The 17,143-nt window shown below is 39.3% G+C and overlaps 1 protein-coding gene across 3 annotated transcripts in view; it reads right to left on the reverse strand.

The window, feature by feature from the left end:
* The window catches only part of grid2 (glutamate receptor, ionotropic, delta 2), a 473,172-nt gene that overhangs the window by 105,992 nt on the left and 350,037 nt on the right, over window positions 1-17,143 (reverse strand). For all 3 annotated transcript variants that reach the window (XM_069178067.1, XM_069178068.1, XM_069178069.1), the window contains exon 9: window positions 1,463-1,564. In XM_069178067.1, coding sequence (XP_069034168.1) covers window positions 1,463-1,564 — 102 coding nt within the window. The remainder of the gene's footprint in view (window positions 1-1,462; window positions 1,565-17,143) is intronic.

Here is a 17,143-nt window from a genome sequence, read left to right on the forward strand (position 1 = left end):
CAGGGCCACTCAGCCCTGTAGAGGGACACATATAATTATAGTCTTGTCGCCATTCCTTGGTGACATCCATTTAATAATCAATACTCTCCCAGTAAATCAATAGCATTAATTTAGAGTCATTGTCCCCAATAGTGGTATGATCTCATCGCCAATTAACTAATCAATAACAATTTAAAACTCTGGATGTTAGAATACAATGATGTGTTCATTCTATTCCATTTCACAGGTTAATGTTTGTGAGTATGTGTTCACACACGTTACTGCTTGCTGCTCCTGTTTGTTTCTGGGCAGGATCAACACCTTACACACAGAGAGCCGTTATATCAGAGAGGGAAACACTCAGGGCAACGCAGAACAATCTGTTCCAAAGGTCCCCTAAGAAACATCCACATCATGCAAGCACACTTACACACGCACACACACACACACACACACACACACACACACACACACACACACACATACACACACAATCAGGACGTGCCCTCCAGCCATTCACACATGAAAAGAACACTGTACATCTGGACAGCCTTCTGGACATTTCAAACAATTTCGATCTATTTCTGTCTTCAGACACAAGGCATCCATCATCTGGGGTAACGCACATGAACGCACACTCACATTTACACAACCAGACCTACAGAACATGAAGGGTGGATGCAACTAAGAACTGAAATGTGCACAAACAGCACACCTTTCCCTTCACTCGAGCTACCCTACTCTAGAAATGGGAATAGTGTTGATATTTCAAAAAACACCGTCCATGTTCCTTTTTCTCTTTAAGGATGATGAAAACCAAAGACTAGAAAAAATAAATTAGAGTGGGGGAAAAGGGATAGCCACAAAGATGTCTAGCATTATGTCTTTTTTCCTCTGTTTCTCACTTCAAAGACGGGATATGAAGAATTTACAGCAGTGAATCTTTAAAGCACTCATGGGATGTACTCAAATCGATGCTGCAGGCGAGACAGACAGAGCTGGTAAGCCAGAGTCCTACTATCATCAAAACTCCAATGGTCTCTATCATCGAGCTGTCAAATGTCAAAATGAAAGCTAATGAAATGATGATAGTTGAGTCTATTAGCAGGCTCACCTTGGTACATTTTCTTTGTATTTCACCTTCTCTGACTCCCCTCTTTCCACTTTCTCTCAAATGTTTGTCTGCCATTTTCATTCTCTCATGTAAGCTCTCAATCCCTTGCTGCGCCTCCACAGAGACGGACTTGAATGATGGGCAGAAAACTAGACAAAAGGACAGACTTACAATAGAGCAAAAGGCTGAAGTCTGACATGCCAGCACGAGTCACAATAGTCCCTTTTCATTTTTCAGGGTGAACAACAGCAGAATTTTCAAACAGGGAACACTGCGTCGGGTCGTTTTTGTCTATGCACAATCAGAAATCACTGGATAATAAAAAGAAGGACATGAACACAGATTCACACGCTGGTCATCGATACTCACCAGAACAGTGACGACTCTTAGCACAACTCCCCTCATGTTGTTTTCCAATTTCCTGTCTGTCAGAGTGCCATTCAGTCCATGAACTGGGTCCCACATGGCCAGCTGCAATGTGCACACACACAAACACACCAAACAGTTAGATTTAGAGGAATTTTGGACACCTGGTGGGGTTTATAGCGAAATAAACTGGAGACCAAAAATGCATTTCAAGCATTTGCATTGGATTAACCCTAAAAAGAATCCAGAAAAGTCAGAATAGAAATGCATGAGCAGGTTTGGTATAAATAAAGGGCAGTAACCTAATAACTGTGCAACATCACTATAGGGTATATCTATCTATGATATTCTATCTGGCAAAGTCCTACTTTTAACTTAAACACCAGAATACACAGCTGCAGTGGTGATTCATGTATCAAACAAAAAACAAGAACAAACTTCTGACATTGCAAAAACATAATTCTCCCATCCCAAGCTCCACAAATGAAGTCAACTAAAGAAAAGGTTTCTTTCCCGAAACGCAGCAAAAGTTTCATAGTATTATTCATCTGGAAGAATTTATCAGGAATTAAGAACATTTTACTACAAAGTCTAGCTCATCATCATACAATGAGCAAAACATATTTAAATAAAAAAAGGTTTTCAGCTTTTCTTAATCCTGCAGTAAACACAGACAATGTTTTCTTAATTTAGGTTTGTACAACATCAACAGGCTCTTTCTTTGTACACCAGGAACAGTTTGCAGTGAACATCATGAATATTGCACTGTAATCTGTTTTGGAAAATAACAACAGAGTAAAATATTCAAAATAAGAATATCAACTCAATAATCCATGGTTGTCCATGCAGAATGTCCCAATTAAAAATCTCCAGTGAGCTGTTAATCAGGCATGTTTACATTTCTGTTGCAGAGTTGGATCATCTCACGTTCATGTCTGATGTTTGGAGGTTCCCCTTCCGCATTTCCACCTATGTCCAAAACTGATGCACGTTCATGAGCCCCCGTAAATGATCAAATTAATAAATGTACAGAGTACAATGTAAAATGTGCTTGTTTTCGGAACCCTCAAAAGTCAGATGTGTAATCCAAAACAGGACACACACAAGATTTATACAGCTATGCATTCAAGATCCTGATAGTTTGCCGTTGCTCAGCATCGATCCCAGTGCCCATACCTGCTGAAATACCTACACATACATCTTCCTTAAAAGTGTGCTGCTCATCCAAAATAAAACCTAAATATTTCTACGGGTGAGCATGTATTTAAATTTAAAAGTAACTACACTTCTTGCAATGTAGTATTTTTTTTTTTATCATGGTTATTTTTGTTTTGCATTCAGCCAAAACATTAAACTTTTTCTGTAAATGATTTTCACGTTTTGATATTAACATTATACAATCAGACAGTTGAATACTAACAATGAGATCATCTACTTTAACCATCAGTTCACGGAATTTCATCTGAAGCTCTTATTCGCATAAACAGAGAAAGGTGTTTGTGACATGTACCATATGTGAAAAGGATGGTGATTTTATTTCATTCAAAAGGGCTTCATGAGTCTGACTGAGACTTCTATGTCTATCAAATTGCATCATAAACATCCAGTCTTTTCCCCTGGACCACATTATTTAATCTGTGTGCTGCCTTATGCTTTCAATAAAATATTGTTTTTAGCTTCAGAGATCAAACTCGCCTAGTTTCCCTGTGGAGAGAAAAGCAGCAGGAAAAAAAAAAAGAAGTGATTTAGCTTTCTGCTATTCAAAGACAAACACACAACCAAACAAGCACATTGTGATACACACAAAATTGCATGGCATGATTTTAGCTTAAAAGAAAACACAAACACATAAGAGAAGCACAGGGCATGCTGTAGAGGGAAACATGGGATAATCCATTTTTCTGAAGCCGGAAGTTATTGTTGAATGTACAATTCTCTGCCAGTTTCGATCAATTCCCTTTTGGGACCAATAGTTTCTGTAAAGCTTAATTGAAGTCGTTTCTTTTTTATGTCCTGCAATTTAATTCAGATTTCATATCCTGTTTAAAGTATTGTTGACAGAATAGAAGGCGCCAGTTTAAGTCACTCTGGTAGAATTACTGCTACTACATGCATCAAGAGCAGATTTTTCATCAGAAGTTTGTCCTACATGATCAAGACAGAAGTGCAGTGGGCCTATGGGAACCTGGAACACAGCAAATACCTTACTGTTTTGGACTTCCACATACTGTATGTTTTTCCTATTTTTATCAGATTAGACCTCTTCTCAGGCCTCTGTATGTGAGCTTGATTGACATCATATTTAGGTTTGGACAACTGTCTGCATTCATATAAATTTGGTAACTCACAATTTCCAGAATATCTTTACAGAGTTTCAGTTTGGGCAGAACTCGAATCAGCCATAACTGACAAGGCCAGAGTAGATGTTCAAAGCGTCTATATGTTGTGAACAGGGTATCATTCGTCTTTTAAGGCCTCACAGAGTCATGGTGTTTTATTTTACCAGATTAGTAAGGAAAGGACTGACTACGAATGTAAACACTGTTTGGTTAACACCTGTCTGACTCTCCTTGCAGATTTGTTGCACCTTGTGATGAAACATTACACCTGGAAATATAACACCTTTATGATTCTTATTAGCACAGAGACTCCGATGATCTCATATAATTCACAGCATTCACAGCCCACCTTCAATGTGAGCAGAATCCATAAAAACATCTGTGAGGGTGTGTAGTGAGTTTAACTACCTTAGTGCTATTACATACAGTGTTATTCTAATCACAATTACATTGTTGTTATTTCAAATAGTAATATTCGATAATACACTGCTTGTCTGTCGGCATTTATGTAACTCACAGCCGAAGCCAGGTAAATGATCTCACTTGCTATTCTTCTTTCAGCCTGGAGGGGGAGATGTGGAGCTAGCATGTGAGTCTAATTTGTTTCTCTATTTCATAACATGCAAAAAACAGATGTATTTGTAATCCTCTGTTTTGCTGAAGATGAGCCAAATAACCTCTACTTTATAACATAGAAAAACTACAGCTCCTTTTTATTCTTTTTTTAATTTGTTTTGGCTGTTCTTGCTACGATTCCAAGGTCCATACCGCACTCAATCGAAGTGTGTGAATGTGTGTGTCTTCACACATGCTGCCTGTAACCCCCTGTCATTTCAGTGTAATACTGTATGTGCCTGGTGTGTGTGTGTGTGTGTGTGTGTGTGTGTGTGTGTGTGTGTGTGTGTGTGTGTGTGTGTATATGTGTGTGTGTGTGTGTGTGTGTGTGTGTGTGTGTGTGTGCCAACAGATGCCAATTTACAAATTTTAGGAAATGGGGTAAAAGTGAAAAAGATACAAAGGACTCACAAACAAGAGACAGACACATGAGAAGGAAAGAGATAACAAACACCAGAGAGGGAGGCACTAAGTGGGAGGCACTAAGTGGGACAGAAGGACAGACAGGGAGATAGAGGAAGCATACAGCAGACAAACAAAATGCTGATATGTGGTGAGCATAGATGATGGGCGACATTATAAACAGGGAATTTACAGCACAGCAGCTGCTACAAGTGCTTGTAAAAACGTGAGCATGTAAAATCAATAAAATATTAGCGGTCCAGCCAAATGGCACCAAGACAGCTAATTGCACAGATAGGCTTCCACTTTACATTCATATCTGAGCACACCTGCAGGAAACACAAATCCAGACAACACCGCATATAAATCAAAAAGATTCAAATAGGAAAGATTAAATTGTAGATTGGCTGAAATCAAAAAACGAAGAAAAAATAGGAGCACACATTTATATACACACTTTTTTCTTTTACTTACACACACACATGGTAAGCAAACAGGCACACAAAAGACAAACCAGACAGTCTGGGTCGTAATTGTAACACACACACACAGAGTATGCTGGTGTTTGTCCTTCTTTAACGGTGACTGATGTGATGGGAACTGAAAGAATGTAGATTTGCAAAAGCTAGACTGAAATATATCTTTTGCTGTATCTTGCTGCAAGTATCTGCTACAGATACGTTTATTTTCGTAACGGAGACACAGTATTGAGACCATAGTTCTTTATTTGTACCAGGGGAAGTGTTTTCTTAATGACAGGTGAGAATAGAGGTAGATAAATAAACAATGACAAATGCAAATTGAAATGGTGTTGGAGAGCATTGCCTGTCATTTGATAGTGTGGCTTACTTAAGGCCAAAGCCCCGGGAACAAAGTAATGACCAGTCAAATGTAAATAAGTGAACCTTAGCAAGCACACCTGACACTGCGCTGCAATCCAGACTTGAACATACTGTAGCTGTTCAGCTGTGCAGAACTGAGCCCCAACACTTATTTAAAAGTCAGCGCAATTTTACAGAGAAAAGATTTGCTGATAACGAAAGAAAAAAAACGTGGTTTTGTTTCATTAGTGTTTCCTGCTCTGCCTCTGGAAGACAGGAATTGCCTTCTGTTGTCATTTCACCCCTAGGCAAGCCACTTGAGATCGATTGCTCAGGACTGCGTTAATAAAACAAGAGTTCCTAAAAAATTACTTTGACAACTATGTTGTTTTCTAATGCCTATTGCTCTAGTTTTCAGTCGATGACAAAACATCTGTTTTAGCACAATGTTTGAGGCTAAGATGGAAATTTGCCACAGTAAAAAGAGAATATGGAGAATATTAGAGAACATTCAGCAGGGAACATTTTGCAGTGTCTCGTAGCTTCGTGCTGCACTCAGTGTTTAGCCTTAAGTCACTGAGATTAAGTGAAACACATCAATCAATAAAGTAGAACACTACAGTGATCACAGAGGCTACCAGTCAGGCTGTTTAGTAAAAACGTGTGACTTCAATCAGTCATTCACACACACTTACAAGCCACAACACACACAAACACACATTTGTGCATTTAAGGCACATCTAATTTCACTCTGATATGGACTGACCATCAAACATGGCGAATTTGCAATGCTACGATTCAATTACTGAATGAGTCATTGCCAGCCACTGCAATCAGTATTTTTAAAGCCCAATTTCTGGAGGTAAAGAGGGTGAATTAAGTTATAATTATGATCCAAATTGAGTTTATTAAACATCCACTACAATGTATTGAAGAACATCTTGCTGGTTCAATTGTATGTAACTTATGGGGACAGATCATTTTATAGGCCAATTTGGGCACACAACCCTGTATTTTTAAAGGTGATATGTAAATAGCTAAAGCAGGAATTAGTTAATTAACTTTTATCATAACATTGCTCTGCTTGATCAGATAGAAGCTATATATTATTTTATGGTTTTTAACACATTTAACTGTTATGCTACAATAAAATGGTATATTTGAATCATTAAGGCCTTCATTTTCATTTTGTTATCCATAAAGAATGGGGCAGAGGAAAGTAAGTCCTAAAATCACTATTTACACTCTATATTAATATTGTTTTCACTTTCATACAACAGGAGAGTATAAATGCCACCTTGGATGTGTGTGTGTGTGTGTGTGTGTGTGTATGTGGACTTGTATGAGGAGCTGAAATGGCAGCCTGGCTGGTAGAGTTGCCCGCTGCCTCTGCTTATCTTCACAGCTCCAGATAAGGGCTCATCCCCCCGCATAAGTATAAAATAGATGTGCATTTGTGGGTGTGTGTACATGTTATGTGAGTGACCCACTGTGCCGAGATCATTACAATGGCTTCCATTAGCATCCCACAATGCCTTTCTTTCTATTGTTCTAGCGCTATATATTTTCCTTTCTTTACTTACCTCTGTTTCTCATCTATTGCTCTCTGTTCAGTGTTACCATTTATTTTTCACAATGCCTTCTTACCCTATGTGTCTTGTCTCTCTCTATGTGTCTTATAATACGACAATTTTCTCTGTACAACATTTGCCGATATAAGTTTAGATTCATCTCACACATGAGCAAGCTCTAAGCAAAAACATATAGTAGAACAATACTGGGAAGGGAGAAACCATTTTTGCTTCCCATTGCCAATCTTTGCCAGGCTCCACAGACTATAAATATGGTGAAATAAAGTTTTTCTTGGGAACAATAGAAGTCACCTCGCCATATACTTGATATACTGTTTTCACTTACAGGACAATTTCACAGCAACAGCTGATGAGAAAATATGTGAACTATACTGTCAAGTATTTATATATTAAAACACTAAACACACAACTGTGAGCTACAGTCAAAACATTACAAACCACTCTTCAACATTTGTATGTACCACTGTATGTCTGTCTGTAAACATGATACAGGAGTTTAGTTGAATCAACTAACCTTCTCTTATTAACTTACTGGGTAGGACTTAGTTTTGTTTGGTTCAACTTAATTTACCTTAAAACTTCCAGGTTCTACTTTGAGGCCACTTCAGACTTTGCAAAAATGAATTCTGACTTGATATCTTGAACAAAATTGTATGTCTTAAAATGATGAATGACAGAATGACTGTTCACTTAACCTCTTAAAATTGACAAAGACACAGGGCTAGCATGCTGAGACCATCCAGAATGCTTTTTTAGAGAATGAAACAGAATTTTTTTTTGGGAGGGGGGGTAAAAAAAGACATGTCAAAACCTTGTCTGTTTTGCATGTGAAGATAAGTCATAGATGTTTGTTTTTTTATCATAGTAAAAAAAAAAAAGAAAAAAAAAAGCTAAATGTAAGTGCTGCTGACTTGCAGCTGTTAAGTTATCCATCTAAAATGAAAATACGACTCTTTACGCTGAGAGAATGTAAATGCAACGTTTTTCAGTTCGTCAAGCAGTTGATGATTCAAATTATGTTTATTCTCAAATTCAGTTGCATTAACTCAGTTTTGCATTTTGAAAACTACTAAGAACACTTAAAACTATTTAGCAGCAGCACTGTTTTTAAGATGAACCAACTTAAAATAATTCAGAGTATTTTCTGTTAAATGTAACTATGTAAGCTAATTAAATGGGGTTGAAACCGTCACTGCATCATTTCAGAGGATTTACTGACATTAATTCCCTGCAGACTTAGCAAAACCCTAATCATAAGTACAACTTGCTGAACGATAACGTAAACCTTAAAACAAGTCTTCACTCTCTAAAATGGACATTATGGGGTGAAGCAAGATATGTAAACAAGCTAACCCTATGTGTAAACATATTTATGTCCCCACAACATGAGTAATACATGTACAGACACACACACACACACACACACACACACACACACACACACACACACACACATACACACACACACACACACACACAAACACTACAGTGTGTGTAGTTTAGCACTGTTAGGCCATGGCGACCTGACAAACAGCCTACATTACTGTAACACAGAAAAAGAAGGGATATACTTTAGTCACCTTCCCATCAACACTTTCACCTAACACTTATATACACACACTCACACATATTCGTGGGCACTTCAAAGGATGTGTAATCACACACATTTTTAAAAGTAATTGGACCATCGACCGGTGCTGTGGCCAAAGGAGTCATTTACTGTTTCAACAAACCTTCTGCAGAACTCACCCACCCATCCTACACACACATTTAGATGAATAGAAACCACGTGTACACGGACACAAAATCAAACAGCATGACGCTATCTTCTTGCCTGAATGGCATCTCACAATCACAAAGGGGTGCTTTGAGATTTTGTACATCTCTCCCTTTTTCCTACTGTGGAAAACACATCAAAGCCCACAGTGCAACAAACTGCAGCTTTTGGTCTCATTGTTACATACATGACTCATAGCAATTCAAAACACAATCGATAGCTGCTGACATTTTTAAGGGGAAGGAGGTGGTAAAGGTGTATACGGCGCTGACAGAGATTAGCAGCTGTAATAAAAATCAATATGCAACAGGAAGCTGTAAAAGTACAACAGAAGTGTATGAATAAATGTTGTCAAAAATTATATTCTACCATGTACCTCAAATTACTGCTGGAAGACAAAAGAGAAACTCCCCATGAAATTGGACCTGCTCGATTTCTGCATTAGCTGCCACAATTCTCTCCCGCCCTACATCATGAGCTCCACCAGTGGAGGAATAGATTTGATTTTGGGCTTTATAACGCAGTGAGATATTGAACTGTTGGTGTAGACTACTCTTAACTTCCAGTAGTTTATCTGCTCATTCTTCACCAGCAGATTGGAAAATACTCTAGGACTTTTCCCTCATTCATAAAGCATCTCTTTTCTCTGAGCAAACCTTGTTTCACCTGCCCAACACCGGTGTGTTGATTCCAGCCTCTGTAGCTCTGTAACGCTCCTTCTGTTGACTCTGCCAAACTTTCACATGTCTGCCATTACAGTAAAGACACAGAAGCCAGGCACAAACACAGACAAGCTGCAGAGCAGTTTCACGACTCCCGTCTCCCACTTTCCCCCTCACTGCTTCCCTCCCCCAACCCCCTTTTCTCTCCCGCTGATGAGCAACATGTGTGTCAGTGCAGTCTCTGAACAGCTTGCACGAAGAAGCCTTCCTTCTGTCCTCTCCCTTCTTTTTCTTTCCTTCAATCCCTCTGCCACCCTGGTGGTTGGTAGACATGTTTTAAGAAAAGGAGCTAAATAGTCCAAGTCTCTCTCCCTCTGTGCCTCAACTGTCTCTCAGCTAACAGAGAGGGAACAGCTTGTTGCAGCAAGCAGCCCAGGCTGCACTCGTATCACTGCTCTGCACCACAAGCTGCCCTAATCTCAACCTCATAGTCTGTGTGCTCATCCACTCTGCCATGAAAACTAGTTCCAAGCACATAGCTATGCTATGCTATTCTATTCTATTATCTTCTTTTCTATTCGTCACTGCAGCTAAATGTGTGCTAAGGCAGGCCTCCGTCTCTCACCCTTATCCACGTCTCAATTAATTGCAGAAATTATATTATCTATTATTCATCCTGCCCTTTTGATTCACTTGTTTTATTTGATACTTTGGTGCTAAACTGTTGCCATGATAAAATCATAAAATATAGAAAAGTATGTCCCATTACACGTTACATGTTTCTTTTATAATGATACCACTACCTGGAAAGCGATTAAATATGAAGGAGCCACTTAGGCATAGATCTGCCCAACTGTGTATTCTCAAACAGGGTAAGATTTCAGGAAAACAATTAAAGAGCAAAAATAAAAGGACAAAAGGACTTTAGAGATGGTTAACGCAGGAGACCACTGTGATCTCAAAATATCCAGACAGATGCTGCCGTTACTGTTTATATTCGGGTGGTAAATTCTTGTTGTGAAGGCGACCTTGGGTGGTTTGAAGGGGTAATCTGTGGGGAAGTGAATGGTGAGGAAAAAGACTCCGCCCTGATACTAACAAATGATCGATAACGTCATGTGTGGCTGATAATGTAAATCGAACTTTGATCTATTAGAAAAGAGCTGTTATTTTCAGGTCTGCATGATTTTTTTCAGTGAAGAGAAAAATAGAGGAGCTCCTGGTGTGTGTTCACAAAACAGACAAATGACAGTTCAGGCCAGTGAATAACTCTGGTTAAGGGTGGGGCTACTCAACTTGTGTAAAACCAGTGCGTGTTAAAACAGTACTATAGTTACATTAGACTTCACTGTTCATCTTATAAAATGTAAGAAGGATAGTCTTTGTTTGTGCATTTAGAAAGCATGTTTTAACATTAATCTACCTGAATGTTCATAACACCTCACATCACAAATTCAATGGAGGACAACTGAAAACGTTGTTGAGATAACTCTATGCTAATCAGTTTTAAAAAAAAAAATAACAGCATAAAAACACAAAAATCTAGAGAACCAATTATCAAACCTGCAGAATATTTAGCTTATATATTACTAAAGTCAGATATATGTCTCACTATAGCTTTGGATATATTTCACTCTAATTCTAAACAGCTTTTCAATTCAAATATCTTTGGGTACCGTTACCGTCATTCAATCATTTAACAGCCCTTGGGGAGCTCCACAAAGTAACATCAGATGGAATGGAAGTGTTATACTTGGCTCTCGTAGAGCCGTACTTTGAAGTGATGTCTATGTTCACCAGTTCTGATTCAACTGACCTGGTACTAGTAGTGATGTAGTCTGTACTGTAACATGACATTACAATTTTAATTCATTATACAACGACATTATAAACATTTTTTTTTATGTTATTTATTAACAATAAATAATCAGTAGATCAGTATGTTTTGTGTACTTGGTATTCTGATAACCACAAATGAAACGTCTTTTCTTAATTTGAGAGAATGTGGCATGTCTTACACAATTATTGTTAAACTTTAACGTTATTGACTGATCTATCCACCCCGAGCTCCTCTATAAAAGGGTAGATCAATAAATTCAGAGACTACCGCTCGTGCGTGCGCATGGAGCACAGCACCGTGATGTGCACGGAGCAGGAGAAAGATATAACCCTAATGAGTAACTGGTACAAATTTCGTCGCTTGATCATCATCAGTTCCTGAGTTCCACACGTTTTTGTGATCAGTGGAGCGGGTGCGTTGGAGATGTTTTTACGCACCTGAAACTTGAGCAGCGAGCGAACATCAAAGTTTGTGAAAAATGTCTGGGGGACAGAGAGAAGTCGCAGGGAGCCAAATCCGGTGAGTAGGAGTGGTGCGGCGCTATGATTGTGTTGTTGTGGGCGAGACACTTGTGCGTTTTCGTTGCGCTCTGAGCGGGCGCACTGTCAATGTTGGGAGAACCTAAATACTATAGCCACAGCTTGGGTCATTTGAACTCAATGTTTTTCCTCACACGCCGCAACATGTCACAGCAGAGCTCCATGGTTTCACTCCGACACTCCTGGGATGAATTCACGGCACACAGTACTGCAAATGTCAACAAAAAAACAGCTGGTTGAGCACCAGATCTGATGTGCTTTTTACAGTTTTGGACAGTGACGTTCTGCCACTCGGAAACGTGAATGTCACTAAGATCACCTCTCCAAGCTCAATTTTGTTGCAGCCCTCCTTAAGCGTTGTAAAGGTTGCAGATTTCCAGTTTAATACAAAATCTGGCATGCGCCCTCTGGTCATGTCTACGGAGAAATCGCAGACTCACCCGCTCCACTTCTCACAAAAACGTTTGTAACTCAGGAACTGATGATGATTAAGCGACGAAATTTGTAGCACTTACTTAATAGGGTTATATCTTTCTCCCGCTCCTTGTACGTCACGGTGCTGTGCGGCATTTTAATTACACCACCTCACTTCCTCCGTTGCTTATCCAATAATCACTACAGCAACAAAGGGACCTGTCACAATGAAACCTAGGTTGTATTAAACTGCTCGCACAAATAACCTATTGGGACACGTTTTGAATGGGAACAGTCTCAGTTAGATCTGTTAAAAATTCTAAATTTGCAAGATGAGTCCATTCATGAAAGCTTACTAAAAGATTTCCGTCACCTTTCTTGTACCCTAGAATGTTTTATGATGAATCAATGGAACAGATTATTTCACTGATTAACACCTCCTCACTGGTGAGACTCAGCCACTGCACTGTTTGACTGAAATGAAAGCCCACATGCTTTTGGTTAATGATACCACCTGGTTGAAATGGATGTTGAAATTCAAACTGTGAAGAAAAAAAAGCACATTTTACACACTGCAATCTTGCAGACTAATTTTCTTACTTCCAATTCAAAGAAATATGTAATGTCAAATTACAATGCATGACACGACTGAGAAAAGTGAAATGAAGAACAAAGTCAGCTACAGTCACAGTAGTTCAAGTTACAAGACACATTACGTTATTAACATTTTTATATTGAAGCTTAATTGGTGTAGATTTCTTGTCTGTTACCAAGATAATCATTTGCACTCTTAGTCATATTGCAGTGGTTTAGGGAATGAAAGGAGACATACAAATAGACTTTCAAATGGCTTTAAGTCGGTGTCTGAATTTGGTAAAGCTGTGAAATACAACTGCGTACTTCGAATAGGGACCTATGTGAATAACTAAGTGGTATTTCCTTTAATAAACAGTAGTGGAGATCATATGGGAGTAGCAAAAATGATGCCAAACAGTAAAGATAAGGCAAATAAACAAACAAAAAAGGACAGTGAGAGCTGGAGTTTATTGATAGTAGATGATCTGTTCAGGACCTGATATAATAGACTGCACATTTGGTTGTGCCAGATCTCTCACTCTTACTTACACACACACACACACACACACACACACTTGCATGCGTGCACATACACTCTCTTACATTCACACAGCAGTCTATACAAACTGATCATTGCAGCAGCGACGACAACAACAAGCTCTGTTCTGATTTCCCAGATGAACTGCAAGCTGTTTTATTGCTTGCTTGAATTGTTGGGATGATGTGTTTGTGTATGTGTATAGACTTATATTGGATTTTGGCATGTAAATATTGTACAATTCAAACTTTCTGCTTTAATGTGCTTTTAAATACCAAACTTTAAATGAATGAGTCACTTAATTATTAAACTGCATTATCATTTAATTTATTGTCTGTCTCTTTTTAATTGAAGGACATTTTTGATCAATTATTGCCTTAATACATAAATGTTTCTGGAAAAGGCCTTTTAAATCAATTAACCTCTGTTTGAGATATGTTTGGCAAATGGGAATAAATTTGTTTGTGTAAAACCAATCCATATAAAAGTGTTACAAATTAACGATAACGTGTTTACATAATTTGTGTGTTTATTGTTTCTGTCTTTTATGTTCTCTTTGATGGGATGTGAGTAATAGACAAAAACCCATCGGGGCCTGTAGAGCACATAAGTTAAGAGGAGAAAAACAGGGGCAAAGTCATTGCAAAATTTTTTTTTTCTCTTTACTGCATTTACTCTCCCCCGAGGAAAATGAGGGGAGAGATGTCAGGCAGTACACTGTACTGTCAGGCAGTACAGTGTAATAATGAGGAGACTTATGGAAGGTTGAGCATCCACTTGAGAATACAAGTCAGATCTGATAGAGGTTACCTGAAAAGTTTTCCGACAGTGTTAATGGGAGGAAAAGTTTCCATCTTTATTTGTCTTTCCTGTCACTCCTCCTCCTTCCTCCCCCATGTCTAATGTTAGTTAATGACTCTTTTAGGTCTTGCTCCTCCCTCTGCAATCACACCCAGGGATGAATGAAACGCTGGTCTGGTGATCAGTAATACCATATTTAAACCCATAGTTCTCATTGTTATCTCTTGCTATATCTGTTCAGCAACACTTCACATACATGTAGCTAAAGAAACATGAAGGCAGAGATTCTGTGTGACTGAAAATGTATGCCCACCTACACAGACACCGCACGCTCACCACCACCATCACCACCAACACCACCACCACCACAGCCACCACCCATCCACACACACACACGCACATGCACTCACACTCACACTCTCACTCTCACAGAAATGAATGTACAGATGAAGATGTAAATCCATGGGGACTGTTAAGTGAAGTTACGCATGGCGGGAATAATCTAAATACCACTGGGTTATAAATAATACATGTGGGGTTAGAAAGTATACATGCACATACAGTGTACCATAATGGGATGGAATGTAAAATGTGCCTTAGAACTGCGGTTTTGAACCTTGAGTTACGATAACATTAATGTGTCGTAATTTTGTAATCAAATTTGAGTTACTTCAGTATCTGTAAAAGTGACATATACTCCACTAAAATGAAAGGGCTTTCATTCAGTCTACTGCAGGTAATATCTATCTGGCTCAAAACTGAAATGTTCTTACGCCTTCTCTATCTTAGGAAAGCAGGGAACAATAATCCTACGGAAATCTTTTTTGCTGGTTCAACATAAAGCTCACTGACAAAGCTTGTAGTTGATGGATGTCTGTTTTCTAAGTGAGACTGAACCAGGCCAGTTTAAAGTGTGAAAAATCATCTTACCCTTTTACTTTGTTTGCCTTTTTTTTCATTTGTAATACATCTCATTCATCTGCAAGTTAATACAGTGTGACATTTGTGGAACAACTAATTGCATTAAAACCACAGACAAAATGCCTCCAGAACCCATATAGTACTCATCATTAGAGGGAACAGGGTTCAACATAACCAAAAGCTCTATGGACAGTAAAAGCAAAAGCAAGGCAAGTTAATTGGTCAGTGATTATTGACAGGCCAATAAGAGTCTGCATTGTGAGCGATTTTTAGATGATGTCATTGTTTGAAGATACAGTATGTGACCAATGAAATGCAATGTAATTTGCTGAAATACATGTGGGTGAGATTGTGAAAAAAACACTTCGCTAGGGAAACATACCAGGGTGTGGGAAGAGAGACTCTCTACCTTTGTGGAACCAACAACGTTCCTGGGTGGAAAAAGGCAACTGCGATATGTTTCATGTTTTGGCTGCCAGGCAGGTGAAAATACAAAGGGCCAGTGAAACTCTAACTTACTGGCTTAGAGGGCCAGAAGGGATTTTTTTTTAAATGTTGAACCCTGGTTTAGGGCGCAAATCATAAAGGCTCATATACTGTCAGCTGTGAGTGCCTGGTATTGTTATAGCAAGGTCTTCGCCGCATTTCCTGTCTCCACAGTACTATCAAAAAAGGCAAAAATGCCTAACAAAATTATATTTGAGAATCTTTAAACTTCAGATTGCAGTGGATTTGTTGCATGCACTCGAGTCCTGCATTTATCCGTACTCTATCCAGGTGGTTATTATTACATTTCTGAGTAGAATCCTGTGGTCCGGCCGAGAAAGTAGAAAATGATAATCAATTTAAACGTCAGCTGCACTCACATGGTTGACGTGTTTGTCAGTGCAGTGGGCAGTCAGTCAGCTAGCCAGTGAGCTGGTCACTTAGTAAGAGTGACTCAGTTGTTAGAACCTTGACAGGTCTTGAGGACAGCTGACTGCTGGACTTTATGCACTGTACCTTTGAGGGAACGGACTGTGACATCTGCAGAGTGTGTATGTGGAAACAGTTAGGGGCTGTTTTACTGCCATTCTGGCAGGAGGGTACACTTGGCACCCTTCACTTCTCAGCTGTCCAACACTCACTCACTCTCTCACACACACGCACACACACTCACAAAAACACGTTCGGCCCTGTCACCCATCACTCTGATTCCTGCTGTTCACTGAGGGCTTGTCTCCAAACCTGGTATGTCCAAAAGCAGTCATTTTGCTGTGTTAACACATGTCTTGACCTCTCCTGTAAACTGACACTTCTCTCCTTCATCAATTCCAACACAGAAGGCAGAGATCCGCAGGCTATAACAGACAAATGGTTGAAGAGACCGGACAGGTGAGATGCACTAAAGTACAACTTTCACAGCAGTAGATACACGCCTAGCAGCAACAATGATGTCACCCATTGGTTTGTGAATGGCTGTTATGGAACTTCGAGTTCGGAATTTGGCCGGCGCCATCTTGCTAGTCTACAGCGGTTTGGAGCAGGTAGTGACCATATTAGTGCGAGCTGGGTGGGAGCTAGCGGGGGATCTGACTCGATCTGATTGGAAACTCGGCAATACTATGTTACGCCCACCGATAGCCGTAACCTGACTGCATCACAGGCCTGTCAATCAAACAGACACGCCCCCAAAAACACAGCTTTTTGAAGCTTATTTTACAATTAATGACAGAATTATTTTCAGATGGACCGCCAGAACACTAATCTGGAAGAGCGAATTTAGCAAATGACAGAAAATTTGTGGAAAGGTTTTACTGACTGAGAATTTCATGAGAGAAGTTCAATGGGAGTTTATGGACCCTGAC

Source organism: Embiotoca jacksoni, unplaced genomic scaffold (genome assembly GCF_022577435.1).
Source record: "Embiotoca jacksoni isolate LCO1_2020_lvr unplaced genomic scaffold, fEmbJac1.0.p SCAF_8, whole genome shotgun sequence".
In the NCBI taxonomy this organism is placed as follows: domain Eukaryota; kingdom Metazoa; phylum Chordata; class Actinopteri; family Embiotocidae; genus Embiotoca; species Embiotoca jacksoni.